This window comes from Podarcis liolepis (assembly GCF_965112155.1).
Source record: "Podarcis liolepis genome assembly, chromosome: 7".
In the NCBI taxonomy this organism is placed as follows: domain Eukaryota; kingdom Metazoa; phylum Chordata; class Lepidosauria; order Squamata; family Lacertidae; genus Podarcis; species Podarcis liolepis.
In genome coordinates this window covers 12,575,186-12,593,931 of record NC_139561.1, presented here as the reverse complement: position 1 = coordinate 12,593,931, position 18,746 = coordinate 12,575,186, and the positions used below count along the sequence as shown (strand labels likewise).

Sequence of the window (18,746 nt, the reverse complement as noted above, 5' to 3'; positions counted from 1 at the left end):
AGACTCCTGTTCCCTTAGTGGCCAATCATGGGAAACCTGCAATTGGATTCAGAAGGATGACTGCCTCCATCCAGCTGCTGTTTCTAGTGGTCTCATCCTCTTGGCTTGGAGAGGGAGAGGAGGTGCAGATAGTGCCATTTGCAATGAAGCAACAACTTTACTGCAGGGAAGCTGTCCCCACAACCAAAATCCTCCCCCTAAGCACACCCAACAAGGCCCTAGCTCAGTGGTGCCCTGCGTTCAGAAGGTGGCAGCTTCAATCCCCCAGCAGCATCTTGAGGCAAGGTTGAGAAAGGCCCTCTCACAATCTGAAACTCTGGAGAGCTGCTGCCAGTCAGTGCCAGTCACTGAGCTAGAGGGACCAAGGATCTGGTGGCAGCTGAGAAGGGAGCTTTCTGTGTCCCAACACAACTTGTCTCTTGGTTGTTGTTCCCATGAAAACAACTGAGGGGTTTGGTATCTAAAGCAGCTGCCTTGAGCAAAACCCCCGCCTCTCCTGAGCTTACCTGATGGACCAAGGGAAAGAGAGAGAGAGAGAGCATGCGAGGCGTCCTCCCTCCTCTCCCCACCTCTTGGATCAGTGCCCCAGAAGCTTGGCTCTGAGCGCCAGCCGCCTTGGCTCAGGCAAAGAGCTTTTGCCACCTGCCAGGCTCATTACACAGACTTACGGACTTACGGCTGTGCGTGGAGATGCCCAGCCAAAACATCTCCCCCCCCCGCCCTTGCTGCCAAACACACACACACACTTAATCAGGTCGCAGCCAGCCAGAAGGAAATCAGCCTCTGGAACAGCCAAGGCAAGCCAGGGCTGGTTGGGTAGTGAGGAGGTACTCCAGCGAGATCCCCAGATTCCTAGAAGATAAAGTGTCCTCTCTGAGCTTTGGCGTGGGGAAGAAGAGTCTAAGGAAGTTTAAGCAGGAGTTCCTCCACTGGCAACCCACAAAGCCACGTTGGGGGCTCCACCGACCCACACTGATGAAAACACCCCCCCCCCCGCCTCAAGCACATCTTCTAAAGGGAAAATGGGATGTAAGGGAGCAGAAATTTCCATCCTGTTCTGTGCTCATCCCAACCCACAGCGTCTCCCTTCTGCTACGGTTCGGCAAAACCTACATGGTCGTTCGCAATGAATGTGATTAACTACTTAGCCAAATTCAGTGCATCTCAGCGGAAAGGGAAAAATGACCCAGAAAAGTTTACGTAAAGTTTGTGGGCTAGAAAACAACAGCAGCAAATGCTACTCCAGAACTTCCAACGAAAATGCCAATCACAGCAATCTCTACTCCTGTTTCCGTTCCTGGCAGAATTCTCCAACATTGCTAGAAGCCAGGCGTGGGACATTGTCGGGAGGGCAAGCCTAGATCAGAAGGAAGAGGAAATAGTCCTCCCCCAAGGCACTGAACAGGGCTTGTGGATTTCGTAAGGAACCTCAAAACCCTCAGACGTGGGAAACGCCAGTGTCAGACAAAAGGGCAATGTGGTTCCTGTGCAAACCCTAAAGCTGTGCACTTTTGCAACACATGCAAACTTCTCCCCTGCTCCCGTCCTGCCCGTGTAAACTTAGACCCAAACAATGCAGGAGATCCCATCTCAGCTCATTCTTGCCATTTTCTATTCTACTAATGTTTGTTTATTCTCCTTTTCTGCACGCTTCTCTGGGTACCAGTGTGGTGTAGTGGTTAAGAGTGGGAGTCTCGTAATCTGATGAACCGGGTTCGTGTCTCCGCTCCTCCACATGCAGCTGCTGGGTGACCTTGGGCCAGTCACACTTCTCTGAAGTCTCTCAGCCCCACTCACCTCACAGAGTGTTTGTTGTGGGGGAGGAAGGGAAAGGAGAATGTTAGCCGCTTTGAGACTCCTGAAGGGGAGTGAAAGGCGGGATATCAAATCCAAACTCTTCTTCTTCTTCTTCTACCTATTGTTGAAGAGCAGGATATGAACACTGGGGGGGGGGGGGGGACACTTTCCCAAGCACCACCTAACGTTTGTTCAGCATCTGCAAGGAGCTCCTCTTTCAGGACGGCAAGCTTTGGAACTCCCTGCCTCTTGACATCAAGTAATATTCACTTAAAGTGCCCGCTTTAAAATGCTGGGCTGTATCAATTAATTTCAACGAGTTTCCTCCAAGTAGGACTGATTCTGGGTACAAGGCTTCAGGGTGTATTCAATGCGAGTCCTAAACAGAGCAGGCTTTTGTTGGATTCAGCCCTTTGCTTCAGCAAGCCAACCCAAGCAAATCAACTCTTACCGATATTATCTGTATTTTTGATAAACATTTTACCCTGCTTCATGCAAAGTGCTTACTATTGTTATTACTGTGCAGTCTACAAAGTCTGTTAATTGATTCCAGGGAAACTCAGAAGCTTCCAATTCTAAGCTTGACCTGCTAGATGGCCAGGTGAAAGACAGCAAGTCCGAGTCTTACTGAACACTCTGGGCTTATGGCAGGGCCTGGTTCCCCCAAAACCGTACAGCTTCTGGGGTGGCCTCCCCTGTCATTGGAGTTTTTTTTAACGGAGTTTGGGAGGCCACCTGTCATGTGATCATTTCAGTTGTGATTCTTGCCTTGTAGGTAGTTTGATTAGATGATCCTTTCTGGTTCCTTCCAATTCAGAGTCTATGAATCTTGGAAACTCATTGCCAACACTCTGTTTCCTGGGGAAAGGCACTCCCTCCTGCTGAAAAATTCTGGACAGGAAGGAGGGGTTTTTTTTGGGGGGGGGAGGCAGGGACTGAGGAGAGAGGGAAGCAGCATGCACACTAAACCACATATAAAACTCCCTTCTCCTCCTCCCTCCAAAATCCTGGGAACCATAGCATACCCCCTCATGGAGCTATAATTCCAAGCACCCTCAAACTACAGTTCCCAGTATTCCTTAGGGGGAAATAACGTGCTGAGTCCCTTCTGACGGCTCCCATAGCTGCACCAGTGGGAAGGCTCCCATCCGCAGCTTACAGAGCATGTTTTAAGCTTGCCCTGAAGAGAGGGAGGTGTTACACACCCGGAGTGCACCAAAGGATTTCCCTAAGCTGGCAAAGAGATGTGGCTTGGCTCCAGGGCTTTTGTTTTTTGGATCCCTGAATCCTTACTGCACCTTCTGCTTTTGCCAAACACGAAAGAGTTGGGTGGAGAAGGAAATGCCTAAGCACTGCCTCTCACTCCTTCCTCCGCCCCCCCCCAACAAGGCTTTGGAGACGGTTCTTTATCCCGGTTTTGCAAATTGTTTTTGAACTGCTTGTCCCAAATTATTGAAGGAGGCAGGGGTGGATGGACACCCACAACTTGACCAATGAGCAGGGAAGGATTTCAGAGTACTTTCTCAAGGGCCTGTTAGGGCTGCCCCCCCCCATTTGGAAGACACTGACCACCCACTCCCCAAAGCCAGCTGGACTCAGCTCATGTTTGCCCTCATCAGCGTAGGGCAGCCTTCAAAAAGCGCAGGGCTACCAGAGGCCCCCACATTCCCTTTCTCCGCAGAAGTTCCCCTGCCAAAATCCATGGCTCCCCTTAAAAGCAACTCGTGTTCCTCACCCACCCCAAAGGAACGATCCAACTGACTGCAAGAAAGAGGAACGCATTGAAAGTACAGCTTCATGAGAGCTTTTGCATGAGTTATTTTTGCTAGCAGTTGCTTGCGTTGGGGGGGGGGGGGACCGCACATGAAATGCAGGGCTAGAGTATCCAAGGAGACCCTCTTTCTCCAGGAAAGGATTCCCCACCCCAATACAGAACAGCCAGGCTTAGCCTTCCAGGCTCCTGCTCATCCTTCTTTCTCTGCCTTAAGGCTCTTTTAAGCCTGGCTGAAGTCTAAGAGGCTGGAGGGCTGCCCTGCTCAGTTCCTCTACGCCTGAAAAGGTGTTTGAAGCATCACACGTAGGAAGGGCCCCAGGCCTATTCTCTTGCCCCCTCCTGCCCCTGACACCCCACAAAGCAAGGGGACAGAGAGAGACCGTGTGTGCTGGCAAGTGGCCCCCTTGCCGCCCACTACCTCGTGTACAGCCTGGGAATAAAGTAGAATGAGTTAGACTACTTTCTTCCCATCTGTCAATGGTGGGGGATATGGCAGCCCAGCCCCCAGTTTGGCAGTGTGGTGCAGTGGTTAAAGCACTGGACTAAGACCTGGGAGAGACCAGGGTTCAAGCTGGGTGCGATATTGGACCAGTCATTGCCTCTCAGCCCAACCTACCTCGCAGGGTTGTTTGTTGTGGGGCTTGAACGAGGATGGGGGAACCATGTATGTCACCTGGAGCTCCTTGGGGGTAGGGTGAGGAAGAACAGTGTTAGAGACTCAGATAAATAATCTACCGTATTTTTCACCCTATAAGACGCACTTTTCCCCCTCCAAAAATGAAGGGGAAATGTGTGTGCGTCTTATGGGGCGAATGCAGACTCCTTAGCTTCAGCGATAGCAACGCGAAGCCTCCGAAGCCTGCGCTCCGGAGCCTTCGCGTTGCTTCCACTGAAGCCAGGAGAGTCTGCTCTTTGAGGCTGGCGGTGGGGAAAGCAGCGCTTCCCCCATCACCAGCCCCAGAGGATGGGGGGCAGCGGGAAGGCGCGCGACGCCTTGCCGCTACTCTCCAACCCGGGTTTGAGGCTGGCGGTGGGGAAAGCAGCGCTTCCCCCATCACCAGCCCCAGAGGATGGGGGGCAGCGGGAAGGCGCGCGACGCCTTGCCGCTACTCTCCAACCCTCCTTTGGGCTTTTGCGGGAGATGGGGGAATTCCCCCACCTCGTGCAAAAGCAGGCAAAAGCCGTGTGCTCTTTAAAGGGGCTCCGCGGCTTCTGCTGGCTTTTCTCCGAGGGGGGATTCCCCCACCTCCCGCAAAAGCCCGCAGGAGCCGCACACCCTTTAAAGAGCGAGCGGCTCTTGGGGGCTTTTCCCCAAGGAGGGAGAGGGGACTGACTGGCCGAGTCAGTCCCTTCTCCCTCCTGCGGGCTTTTGCGGGAGATGGGGGAATTCTGCCACCTCCCGCAAAAGCAGGGAGAAGGTCTTGGAGTAGTGCACAGGCTGCGTGCAGCCTGTCCACTGCTCCCAGAGCTGCGGGGGGGAAATCATATTTTTTCCTTTCATTTCCCCCCCCTGGAAACTAGGTGCGTCCTATGGGCCGGTGCGTCCTATAGGGCGAAAAATATGGTAATAGCCAAATGGCACCTTAAACCTGGGCTGCAGCTGCCACAAAGGAATGTCTAGGAGCTGTTCCCCCATTGATTATTGTTGTTGTTGTTGTTGTTGTTGTTGTTAACATTTCTATACCATTTTATATTTTAGAGAACAAATCTCAAAGCCGTTTACAAAACATTAAAACACCAAATAAAACAATCCAGCATAAAACTAATTCAAGCGCCAATGGAAATATTTCAGATCCACCTCTTAAGTGACATTTTGCTTTCCATTTAATTTCTGACTAATTTCGAACACTGGGGAAAATGTGGGGGCATACGGAATAAAAAATAAAATAAAATGAATGGGCACGGCTAAGTTAGGGCTTTATTTATTGCATTGGCACCCCAGGTTTGTCCTCCAGGGGGCTTAAGGCAGTGTGTGTGGTTCTTCCCCTGCTCAGTTAATGCCCACAACAACCTTGCAAGGTAGCTTAGGCCGAGAGAACGCAGTGAGTGGCCCCAGTGTTACGAAGCAAGCTTTGTAGCTGAGTGGAGGGTGGATGGATTTGACCACTGGTCTCTCCCAGACTGACACTCTGAACCAGGGGTCAGCAACCTTCTTCAGCCGTGGGCCGGTCCACTGTCCCTCAGACCATTTGGTGGTGGGGGAAATGAACGAATTCCTATGCTCCACAAATAACCCAGAGATGCATTTTAAATAAAAGGACACATTCTACTCATGTAAAAACACCAGGCAGGCCCCACAAATAACTCAGAGATGCATTTTTTTAAAAAAGGACACATTCTACTCATGAAAAAACATGCTGATTCCCAGACCGTCCGCGGGCCGGATTTAGAAGGCGACTGGGCCACACCTCACCCCCAGGCCTTAGGTTGCCTACCCCTGCTCTAAACATTAGGCCACAATGGTGTCGTTCTGATGTTGGATTCAGCACGTGCTCTTGGGCTGGGGGGAAAGCCCGCAGGGGACGGCGACTCATGACGCTCGGGAGACGGGTGCCGCCTTTTCAAAGGGCCAGGCAAGCCCTGGCACACAGGGCACTCACTGATGCCTCTTGGCCCAGGCACAGGAGCACCGGAGCCCAGCTCTGCAAACAGTAGCCCATTATCGCCCATGCAAATGCGCCCATCTCCTGTCAATAGCTCCTTATCAGGGAGAGTTAGATAATTGTCATCCACCCCACTTCCTTGCTGTTTGTTCTCAACCTGGCTTGGCTCCCTTCTCCATCATGAACTCAAAGATTTGTAGAGTTGGAAGGGACCCCGGGTCTCCTCTAGTCCAGTGCAGGAAGCTCGAACCCACAACCCATGCTCTACTAACCTTTTTTTAAAAATAAAAAATAAAAATTATTAAAACGTTTTCATAATACAGTAAGATAAAAATAAGCTAAACAAAAACACACAGAGAAGGAGAAAAACAGCAAAAGGAAGCCATCCTTTCCCATCCTTTCTGATGGAAGACTCAGTGGCGTAGCGTGGGTTGTCAGCACCCGGGGCAAGGCAAGTAATTTGCGCCCCCTAACCCTAACACCCAGATGTTGTGCCCGGTGCGGCCGGCCCCCCCTGCACCCCCACGCTATGCCACTGGGAAGACTCTGCAAACCTCCCAGAACCACTGGGGCTGAGCCAGCATCACAACTGGGGCCAGATGCCTTCTCATAACGCCACTATACAAATCTGTGCTGCAACCCCATTTGGAGTTCTGGTAGGCTCGCCTCAAAAAGCATACTGCAGAGTTGGAAAAGGAGACTGAAAGGAGATATGATAGCCGTCTTCAAATACCTTAAGGCAGGGGTCAGCAACCCTTTTCAGCCATGGGCCGGTCCACAGTCCCTCAGACCATGTGGTGGGCCAGACTATATATATATATATATTTGGGGGGGGGGGGGATGAACGAATTCCTATGCCCCACAAATAACCCAGAGATGAATTTTAAATAAAAGCACACATTCTACTCATGTAAAACACCGGGCAGGCCCCACAAATAACCCAGAGGTGCGTTTTAAATAAAAGGATATATTCTACTCATGTAAAAACACACTGATTCCCAGACTGTCCGCAGGCCGGATCCGGCCCCCAGGCCTTAGTTTGCCTGCCCCTGCCTTAAGGGTTGTCACATGGAAGATGGCACAAACTTTATTTTCTCCTGCTCCAGAGGGGAAGACCCGAACCAATGGATTCAAGTCACAAGAAAAGGGATTCCGTCTCAACATCAGGAAGAACGTTCTGACAGTCAGAGCACCCTCAGAAGGTGGTGGACTCTCCTTCACTGGAGGTTTTTGAACAGAGACTGGATGACCATCTGTCCTGGACGCTTTGGTTGTGATTCCTGCATTGCAGGGGGCTGGACTAGATGACCCCGGGGGGTCCCTTCTAGGATTCGAAGTCTGTCCAGAAAGTTGAGTCTTGACCTGTTTCTCATCTACTGTCATTTCAACTTTTCAGATGCTTTAGAATTATTGTGGTTAGTTTTTATCAGCAACTATTCTATTTTTATTTTATTTTTTTGCAGAACAGCTTTGAGGACTTTTTAAAGCCGTCAAGCAGTGTACAAATTTTAAGACATAAAGATACAAAAGAAATGCAGCGAGTCTGCTCTGAGCAGGACAAACCCCTTTATTTTAGGGAGCCCTTGGAAAGACAAGCCATGGGAAATGACGTTTCCAAGAGATATAGAGAAGCCCTGGAAGGCCCTTTTTTTTTTTGCAGTTCGGGAGGAAAGCTCTGCACAGACTGAGCTACGAAATTTGCAGGCAACTACTGAACAGCAGCCCCAGATGTCAGGCTCGGAGTCTGCCCCCCCCTTCACTGCATGCAAACCCCACCACTGTTTGGTTTCTCCTTGGCACAATACAAACCCACGTCAACGAACTGCGTCAGAGCTCAAGGGTTGGGGGGTTGCTGATGTTTCCCTCCTGCTTCTCCACCCACCCTTTCCTCGCAAAACTAACTCATCCAACTTCAATCCGGGGGCGCGATAGGCAGGCGACTCTTTCTTGGAAAAGCAGGCAGCAAAAGTGGCCTCCCCGGGGGCTGGACAACAAAAGGGCCTCTGCCCTCCTTCTGCAAAACAGCCTCTCTTGCGAGGAGCAAAGGTCACCAGGCAGGCAAGCAAGCAAGCAGGCAGGCAGGCAGGCAGGCAGGCAGGCACCCCACCACCACCACAGAGAAGGGGCAGCCGGAGCAACAGCCAGCATTCCTGGGGGTCTCTGCTTGCAAGGAGGGTCAGCAGCCAGCCGAGCCCACAAACCTGAGAAATGTTCCTGGGCCACACAAATGCACACACCGCAGGACTCCACTCTGACGCATGGGTGGGAAGGCAGATTTACAGCTGCCTGCTCGTTTTTATAAACAGCTGCTCTGACTTTTTTTCATTCGTTTCTCTTTTAAAATAAATTCGTTTTTAAAATGTCATGGTTACAGAGAGGCTGCTCCTGCTGTTTCAGGAGATACACAAGAAGAGAATCTCAAGAGCGGTTTTTTTTATTCTTACTCCAGTATTTTAAACTCTTCCTTCCTTGCAATCCCTTTGCAAACTCTCCTCTACCCTGTCTCAAAATAGCTTCCTGAGTTGCCTCCAAAGGAGGAAAGTTAGAATATAAAGCTGGGAGCCTTCAAGGCCCTCTCCTTCCTCTGTTCCTGTCACATGGAGGGCCTTCCACGGCGAAGATCAATGAGAATAGAAGGTCCAGGGAATCACATGCCCATTTATAGAAAGGTATCACTGAAGATTCTTCATCATATTCATATCCCAAGCTCAAAGCAGTATATCTGTAGCCACAGCAAACCTGAAAGGCCATAGTCCAATACTAACACTCCAGCACAGAACTCCTGAACCTGGTGTCCTTCAGATGTTTCAAACTACAGCTCCCATCAACCTAAGCCATCTTGGGCTCTCTGGGAACTGTAGTTCAAATTTACCTGGAGGGCACCGAGTTGAGGAAGGCTACTCTAAAACCTCAACAACTGCAAAACCTCTACATTTGTCAGAAAGCTATAACAACACGCCACTTTAAAAAGACAAAAAATGCCATTGTTTCTCAGCGAGAATTAACCTAATTGGCTTCTGTCATCAGGCTAAGCCTCAAAACGCTTTATGATTGCAAGTGTCCTTTGTTGCCGTCCTAAGCAAAAAGCGGGACGCTTTAAAAATCCTCGCTCCGTCCAAACACCTGAGTCTACTCTCTGCAAGGCTATTCAAAACCTTTCATTCAGACGCACAAGTGCTATTTTCCTCCCAATCTTACAAACGCAACATTTTTGCACAGAGATGGGCACAGGGCATGTGGCTGGTCCCAAGCCCAGACTCCGAGACTGCGGCAGGCGGGCCTGACCGGAACTGTCCTTCCGACATCCTGGCTGCTTCTGTCTCAACAGATGTTAGGACATGGTGTTGAGGGGGTAAGAGCAGCCCTGCTGGATCAGGCCAAAGGCTCGTCCGTTTCACCCAGAGGTCAATATGGACAGCTACATATCCCTGCATTGCAGGGGGTTGGACTATCAGTGTTTCCCAACCTTGGGCCTCCAGCTGTTTTTGGACTACAACTCCCATCATCCCTAGCTAACAAGACCAGTGGTCAGGGATGATGGGAATTGTAGTTCAAAAACAGCTGGAGGCCCAAGATTGGGAAACACTGGACTAGATGATGCTCAGAGCCCCTTCCAACTCTTACGATTCTATGGTGCCCATCACCATCACAGCACCCGTAACCCCGAGGTTCCTGATGACTAGGGCTGGGCAATATCTGGCTTTCAACACTGTGATATATCACCAGTTAAACATCGCAATATACCAATGTATCACGATGCCTGAAATAAGGATAGAGATCTGTAGAGGCACTGGCTGGCTTCACGGTTTTCCCCACATTGTGATTTTTGCATAGCACACACATCATGTTTCATGATATATCACCAAGTCAAAAATTATGAAACTGGTATCCCGATATGGACTTCAAACCGGTACAGGGTGATATATACCCCAGCCTTAGTGACCACCCCAAACTATCTTGTCTTCTGGGGAGAGAAGGTGCCTCCTTTTTGTCTGCACTTTTGCTCATTTTGGGGGGTGGGGCAGTATCTCAGCCCTAGCAGCCTTTCCTTCCACAAAAATGGGTATTTTGGGGCGTGCGTGACATTTGGAAATCTTTTTCCAAATTTGCTCCCTGCGTTCCCCCAAAACAGTTCGGGGTGCCTTGATTTCCAATTCTGTGCACACATATACTCAAGGGCCAGGCGACCCGACAAGGGGCAGTGACGGGTGGGAGCAGGGCCGTCACAGGTGCTAGGGTTGCGGGGCACCCGGGCACTGGGCTCTCAGGGGCCCCAGACCATGAGTGCAGGGCCTGAGAGTTGAGTCCGGGGAAGAGCCCACCCGTCAGTCGGAGCGCCACAGTGGGCTCTTCTTCTGCGGGCAGCTCTGTGCCATGAGTTTGGGGGTGACCTAGCCAGCGAGGTGGCTGGCTGGCTGGCTGGCTCCGCCCTCCTGTGTGCCTGGGACTGGGTGGGAGACATGGCAAGAGGGGAGGTATACAGCCTTATAAAGAGCATATATTTAAAGTAGATGAATAAATGAGCAAATTAAGTTAATAAGGATGTGCAGATGATACTAAAAATAAACTCAAGGAACCACAGAAAAAGGGGGAAGGAAGTCAAGAAATCTCAAAATGTTTGTAAAATTAGTGAAATGTACAAAGCTGAAAAGCATAATTTGTTTGAGTCAGGAGGGAGCCGAGGGTCATCCAGTCCAACCCCCTGCCATGCACGAATCGTCCTACAACCAACCTCAGGGCCGCAGAGACCTGGGTGCGGTTCTCAAGCTGTGGGTCCCCAGATGTTTGTTGGACTACAACTCCCATCATCCCTGAGCTCTGGCCTTGCTAGCTAGGGGTGATGGGAGTTGTAGTTCAACGACATCTGGGGACTCACAGCTTGAGAAAGGCTGCAAAGCGGCACCGGGGAACCGGCAAGGGGGATGTGGAAGCGGGAGACACCCTCCCCTTGCCGCCTCCCGCTCCTCAGGCATTCTGAGATAGACTGCTCCTGCACCTGGAGGCTCTCTTTCCGCGCTGGCTTTGCTAGGCCGCCTCCCTTCTCGCCACCCGGAGGCTCCTTCTCCGCCTGCGCGCGCTGAGGACTAGGCGGGTGCCTGGCGCTCCCTCGTGCTGCCTGCCCGAGCTCGGGCGTCCGGCCCCGACCGAGGCCTCGCGGCGGCCTGGCCCGACGCCCTCTCTCCACCCCGCGCCCGAACTCACCATGGCGGCTGCGCGGCGCTCGCCTCCCGTCCCTTCGTCAGCCTGGCCGGGCAGCAGCTGCGCGCCAACTGAGCGCCGCCGCCGCCGCTGCTGCGGCGCCTCAGCCCGGCCGGAGGAGCGGAGCGGAGTGGCGTGTCGACGGTCCAATGGCGGCCGGACGGGAGGGCGCACCTGGCCCTGCGCAGCCAATCCGCGCCCGGGGTTGGGGGCGGCGTGGGCGGGATTTCCTCGCCCGGGAATTAACCCTTTCCTCGTGCCCAGGTGCGCCTCTGCAGGGGGAGGGAGGATGCCGCTGGGCTCCCGACTCCCATCATCGCCGTTTTGGTACACAGTATATCAGCTCCTGGATATCTGATAGAATCGCAGGGTTGGAAGGGACCCCCGCAATGCAAGAATATGCAGCTGTCCCTCGCGGGGATCGAACCTGCAACCTTGGCGTTGCTAGCGCGACGCTTTAACCGACTGAGCTAAAGTATTTTAAGCTACTCCAGTGCTCTTTTAAAATGCGCTGGGGGGGATTATTGGGTTCTTGTTTTTGTTTTTATTATGTGTTTTGTGTTTTTATAGTGTGATTTTATGTTGTGAAGTATCCTGAGACATGTGTATATGGAGTGGTATACTATATTATTATTATTATTATTATTATTATTATTATTATTATTATTATTATTATTATTATTGTCATCATCATCATTATCATTAATACTTGAGCTAAAAGGTTTTAAAGTACAGTACAGTATTGTAATTATTTCTTGATTTTTTTGTAAGTCACTTTCAGGTTTGCTGCCGTTCTTTTACGACAGTTACGCTGTATATACATTTTATGAGATAAATAAATAAATCAGCTTCAGGCGTCAGGCAAAAACATTCCTTTTTAACCAGGCCTTTGGCTGACCTGATCGACAGGTCAACCAACCGTTTTAAAATATGGCTCTTTTTGGGGGAGGGGAGTATTATTGGTTGGGGCACGGGTGGCGCTGTGGGTTAAACCACTGAACCTAGGGCTTGCCCATCAGAAGGTTGGTGGTTTGAATCCCCGCGACAGGGTGAGCTCCCGTTGCTCGGTCCCTGCTCCTGCCAACCTAGCAGTTCGAAAGCACATCAAAAGTGCAAGTAGATAGATAGGTACCGCTCTGGCGGGAAGGTAAAAGGCGTTTCCATGCGCTGCTCTGGTTCACCAGAAGCAGCTTAGTCATGCTGGCCACATAACCCGGAAACTGTACACTGGCTCCCTCGGCCAATAAAGCGAGATGAGCGCCGCAACCCGAGAGTCGACCACAACTGGACCTAATGGTCAGGGGTCCCTTTACCTTTATTATTGGGTTGTTGTTTTTATTTTGAATTTATATGTTGTGATCTTTTTTGTGAACCACCCTGAGACCTCTGGGTATAGGGCAGTATATAAATTTAATTATTATTATTAATAACAACAACAACAATATATTGCAGGGGGTTGGGCTAGATGACCCTTGGCTCCCTTCCAACTCTCTATGATTCTACGATTCTATTCTTGTTGCAAAATAACCCCAAACAAACAAACAAAAAAGCTTGTGTGTGATTTTAACTATAATTATAAAACTGGAATAAAGTGAAGGGGGGAACAAAGAGGGGGAGATCCTAGCAACACGATGGCCAATTGCTTTTGGTGTTGACGCAATGCACCTTATTTACAGAGAAGAGACAGATGCCAATCTGCCTTTCCCCCCTTTTGCTTCCTCCTGGAACACTCCCCCCCCCCCGTGGTTTCTGGTTTCTCTGGTAATCAAATCAGTCTAAGCACGTTCTGTTTGCAGAATGGAAACTGTTCTCTTTCCGTTACAGATAGCAACAGGCATTGTGGTACCAAACCTCTTTGAATGCAGAGCAGACCTGCCACGACCTTTGCCCACAGTTACCCTGATAGTGTCTCTCTCTCCCCCCCCAAAAAAAATTTATGACAATTTATGATTTTATTTCTTATACAAATACTGAGACACACCGTTGCTTCCTGCCACCAGTATCTGCAAATGTCTGGCTCATTTAAGACTACAGTGGTACCTCGGGTTACATGTGCTTCAGGTTACAGACTCCACTTCAGGTTACAGACTCCTGCAGCGGGAGGCCCCATTAGCTAAAGTGGTGCTTCAGGTTAAGAACAGTTTCAGGTTAAGAACGGACCTCCGGAACGAATTAAGTACTTAACCCGAGGTACCACTGTATATGGAACCTTCATTCTCAATCATGACAGAACTCACAGGTGGAAAATACTTTTATTTTTACAAATCTTCATTATTTGCCAGGGGAGCCTTTGTATGAGTGAATACTTTTAATATTCCTTTGGAGCTGCGCTGGGTCTTGGTACTTTTGTCCTTCCGAGCTGTGAGATTTTGTGCTTTAATTTTTTGACGCTTTGTTTTCCTTTTTGCTATTTTTGCACCTTTTGTCGATGTTAATAAACCATTTTTTTTAATAATTAAAAAAACCACGAGATGAAACCTGCTGTTCGATCCACTGTGAGTAACAACTTCTGTGCAAATCTGACACTGAAGCAAAAGAGTGGGTCAGAAAACCTACAAGAGCACACACCCCCCTTTTTTTGGTGGGGCAAGCCTGCCCAGGAGATGTTCCTGGGGGGACTGTACCACTGCTTCCCCACCGCAATTCGTAAGCATCTCCAGCTTGTCCTAAAAATAACCCTTGGGTTTTAAAACTGGTTGACACAAGACGTGCAAACAGTTTAATGGCTTGGTTGGCTTGCGAATGTCAATATTAATACTGACTGTGGAGTCAAGGTGGGCTTGTGATGGTTCGGTCGAAGCCGGGACTTCCCTCGTGGCCTGTGCCCAGCGTGGAGCCTGTCTGAGATTTTGGGAAGAGATTGGGCTGGGGGAACGAAAGATAGACTAGAGAGAGGAGGAGAGACGGCGGGCAGCCAGCCCAAAGATGCCCTCCAGATGTTTTAAACTCCTAAGAGGAGGAGGCAGCGATACTTCTGAATCCCAATTGCTGGAAACTGCAGGAGGGGAGAGTTGGTCTTTTGCTCAGGTCCTGTTTTTGGGTTTCTGGTTGGCCCCTGCTGGATCCGATGGGCCCCCTTTGGCCTGATCCTCGGCCCAGTATACCTGAAGGAGCGTCTCCACTTCCATCGTCCTGCCTGGACTGAGGTCCAGTGCCGAGGGCCTTCTGGCAGTTCCCTCACTGAGAGAAGCCAAATTACAGGGAACCAGGCAGTGGGCCTTCTCGGTAGTGGCACCCGCCCTGTGGAACGCCCTCCCACCAGATGTCAAAGAAAAAAATAACTACCAAACTTTTAGAAGACATCTGAAGGCAGCCCTGTTTAGGGAAGCTTTTAATGTTTAATAGGTTATTGTATTTTAGTGTTTTGTTGGAAGCTGCCCAGAGTGGCTGGGGAAACCCAGCCAGATGGGCGGGGTATAAATAAATGATGATGATGCAATGCTTTTCTTATGGACTGGTGGGAGATGTAGACCAAAACATCTGGAGGGCATCATCTCAGAGAAGTCTGCTCTGGGGAGGAAAATTGAGGCAATAAAGACCCGGTTGCACTTATCAGCCCGAGGAGTCCCAGAATCTGCAAGGATTTGCAGGGGAGCAGAGAAGCTTTGAGCAAATCCCAGCCCTTCCTCCACTCAGTTTCCTTCTCTCTTTCTCTTTCCATCTCTCTTCTGCTGTAATCAAAACCAGACCACCATCTTTATGAGTGACATTACCCCTCTCCGGTTTAAAGGAAGGCCCAATCTGAACAACAACTGAGGAACAGCAGGGAAGCCACAGTATTTTCGTCGCAGAAAATTGAGCTTTGACACAAGTTCAAGATGAGTTGGTGGACGTCCAAGCAGAACAGTCTTGCATCTGCAGAAGTCCCGGGTTCACAAATATTTAGCCACCCAACCAACCATCCTGCCCCCACAAGACCATTGTCAAACCTCCTTCTGCAAGCCCCTTCAAGGTTAACAACAGGGCGACTTTAAAAGCTGCCCGGACAGCTGGAAGATCCAGATTTAGAGCAGCGAGGGAGGGAGGGGGAGAGAGAAAGGAGTTTATTTGTGTCAAGGTTCAATTCCACACCACTTTTTTTTATAAGTGTCAGAACACAATCGTGGAACTTGTGAAAAAAGAAGAAAAGAGGGCCTCTAGTCATGTGCAGAGTGCACCCCAACTCATTAACCACAGCCCAGCCCAGTCTGGTGTTGTGCATAAGAATGTTGGAGTAGGACCTGGGAGAGCCGGGTTCGAATTCCTATTGAGCCAGAGAGTTCACTGAGTGGCCTTGGGCCAGTTACTGTCCTTCAGCCTAGCCTGCCTCCCAGGGTTGTTCTGTGGACAGAAGGGCAACTGTTATTAGAAGTTTCTGGGGCATTTTCAAGGGTCTTTTGCAGCAGCTGCATCCAACTCCAGCTGTTTCCTCTCCAAATCTATCTTGGCAACCCCTATGGAATGCTCCTTGCACCCAAATAGGTAGAAAACAAGGTACAGCAGGGCTGCCTCTGGTGGTCCTTTGTACTCTACTGGCTGAGGCTGATGGGAACTGTAGTCCAAAACCTTTGGAGGGCAGATCTGGAGCAGGAAAATGTTGCTCATTGGAGGTTTCTAGGTGCAGGGCGGATCAGGAGATGGGCTTTGGGCTTTCCAAGCAGAAGCGGCTTGCCCTGTCTTTTCAAGGGTGGTTATGGAAACAGCCCAGGGAGTTTCAAAATGACATCCCTGTATATTTTCACACCCACTAGACATGGGTGTGCGTTTCCGGCCTTGCATGCAGCTTGGCTCACTGGCGCGAGTGATCCAGAGCTGTTTGCAAGTACCACCCTGGTTCTGCTCTGGGATGAGGCCAGCCCTATATATTTTGCTGTCTGAGGGAAATGGAGAAAGGGTGGCACCGTTCAACGCTGGTGATGAACACACCCAAAAGAGCACTTTAGGGGACCCAGGAGAGGCCACGGGGCAGTAGAGGGATGGGGCTGGAGGGCTCAGGATGAACAGCTGGGGGTTGCTTTTGCAGTCCCCTCCACCACACCCCCGGATCTGTGAGGATGCTGGACTGCATAGGCAATTGGCCTATGGCACCTCAGCCAACTCCCCCCTATTTTAAAAAATATTTCTTTTGCAGCCCCAGCGCTGCCGTCTGAGAGAAGAGACCGACAGCGCTAGGAGGTGGGGGAACGTTTATTTGCCAACACTGCAGCCTGCTGGCCAATGCTTGGAACTGCAAGAGAGAGAGAGACAGAGCCTAGCAGAAGTTGTGTGTGTGTTGTGTTGTGCTGTGTTGTGCTGTGCTGTGCTGTGTGTGTTGGCCCTTGACATCTGCAGTTTTTAGAATTCCTCACATAAAAAAATATATTGTTAAACTGCTGCCCGGTGAACTGTTGGAAATCTTTTAAAGTCAAACAACGGATGAATCGGCTGATGTCTCAGCAGCCCTGCTAATTATTATATTTTTCTCACCGTGAGGAACTGCTGCTGTTTTCTTCAGAACTAAAATTCCTTGTGCCTTCTTGCCAGCAGGAAGCAAGCTGTGAAGGTTCTCTGTTAATTAGTTACTCACTTGCTGTTTTGCTTAAGGTTTATCTACCTTAATGTTTGATCCCAGCTTTTTGATTCATTAGTTATGCTGCTCGGTTATGCTTTGAACTTAAAAAAAAAATATGGAAAAGGCTGGGATATAATTGTTTCAGGTAAAGAGGACATGGAAGTCTCTGTCTGGCCCTCTTTGTAGATATAAAATGCATTCTGCTGGACTGGTTACAATGCACCTCTCAAGTTCTTAATGCCCACAGGTGTACACACACAGAGCGCTCTCTCAGGTCACCTGTGATTGGGGGCACACCCACCAATACTATAGAGCTGCCCCCCCAATTTAACTAGTCTGTGAATGAAATAGGCAAAATCAGAAGTGGTACAGTGATTGAGACACCGCTCTGTATACCATATTAAAAAAAGAGTATTGTTATATTTAACTTATCAAAGGTGGGGAACTAGAATTGAATCAAATAGTCATTGCTTTTTTTGTATTCATGCTAAACAAATGTACAAAACCAAATTATTGCTGTTGGTTTTCTGTATTGAGAATTTTGTCGTTTTATCTTTTATTTGTAAAGCACTTTGAGGTTGGTTGGTTGGTTTGTTACAGTCAAGTAGCGCACATAAATGTTTATGAGGTGAATAAATAATAAATGTATATCCTATGTATATCAGCACATCAGTTCTCAGCCCCTCTCTTTTGAAATAATGTGACACACACACACACAAACACACAATTTTATATGTATGCGGCATTGCCACACTTCAGACCGTGATCAAGGCAGCTTGCAACATGAAAACAAAACTACACAACTACAATACAACAAAGATAATCACAAACAATAAATAAACATTATCTAATTAATGGGAGCTGTTGGAGTCTCCTTCCATGGAGGTTTTTAAGCAGAGGCTGAATGGCCTACCTGTCAGGGAGGGTTTAGCTAATAATAATAATAATAATAATAATAATAATACAGTGGTACCATGCAAGACGAATGCCTCGCAAGACGGAAAACTCGCAAGACGAAAGGGATTTTGGTTTTTTGAGCTGCTTCGCAAGACGATTTCCCCTATGGGCTTGCTTCGCAAGATGGAAACGTCTTGCAAGTTTGTTTCCTTTTTCTTAACACCGTTTGGTGATTTTTGAAGCTTTTCCAAAACTTTTCTGAAACCGTGCTTCGCAAGACGGAAAAAACCGCAAGACGAAAAAACTCGCGGAACGAATTAATTTCGTCTTGCGAGGCACCACTGTAATCATGTTTTATTTATACCCCGCCCTCCCTGGCCAGAGCCGGGCACAGGGCGGCTAACACCAGTAAAATTACAATTAAAAATAAAACAAAAAACAAACCAATTTAAAATACAGGTTAAAATATAATTTAAAATGCAGCCTCATTTTAATAGTAGCCCATAGATCAAAACCATAAGGGGAGGGAAACATAAGGGTCAGACTGAGTCCAAACCAAAGGCCAGGCGGAACAGCTCTGTCTTGCAGGCCCTGCGGAAAGATGTCAAGTCCCGCAGGGCCCTAGTCTCTTGTGACAGAGCGTTCCACCAAGTCGGGGCCAGTACTGAAAAGGCCCTGGTCCTGGTTGAGACCAACCTAACCACCTTGCGACCTGGGACCTCCAAGGTGTTGTCATTTGTGGACCTTAGGGTCCTCCGTGGATGAAGACGGGGGGGGGGGACACCAACAGCTGAAATTGATGAACTATGCCGAATTAGATAAACTAGCAGGAAGAAATCTAAACCAGCAGGACCAGAGATTCACAGAAGACTGGTGTAAATTCACGGACTATTTGAAAAGTAATTGTGACGATCAGATTACGTTTGTAGATTTGCAAGAAGTTTTG

The 18,746-nt window shown here is 49.3% G+C and overlaps 1 protein-coding gene across 6 annotated transcripts in view; it reads right to left on the bottom strand.

The window, feature by feature from the left end:
* The window catches only part of ECE1 (endothelin converting enzyme 1), a 77,790-nt gene that overhangs the window by 57,683 nt on the left and 1,361 nt on the right, over window positions 1-18,746 (bottom strand). For 2 of the 6 annotated variants that reach the window (XR_014528746.1, XM_083514645.1), the window contains exon 1: window positions 11,377-11,480. The exons of 1 other annotated variant lie outside the window; for it this stretch is intronic. Coding sequence is in view for 2 of the 5 variants with exons in the window: in XM_083514645.1 (XP_083370771.1) it covers window positions 11,377-11,379 (3 nt within the window). In the remaining 3 variants the exon portion in view is untranslated. Of the gene's footprint in view, window positions 1-6,309; window positions 6,447-11,170; window positions 11,547-18,746 lie in introns of those variants that run through there. 3 more of the 6 variants (XM_083514642.1, XM_083514646.1, XM_083514644.1) reach the window with 3 other exon arrangements.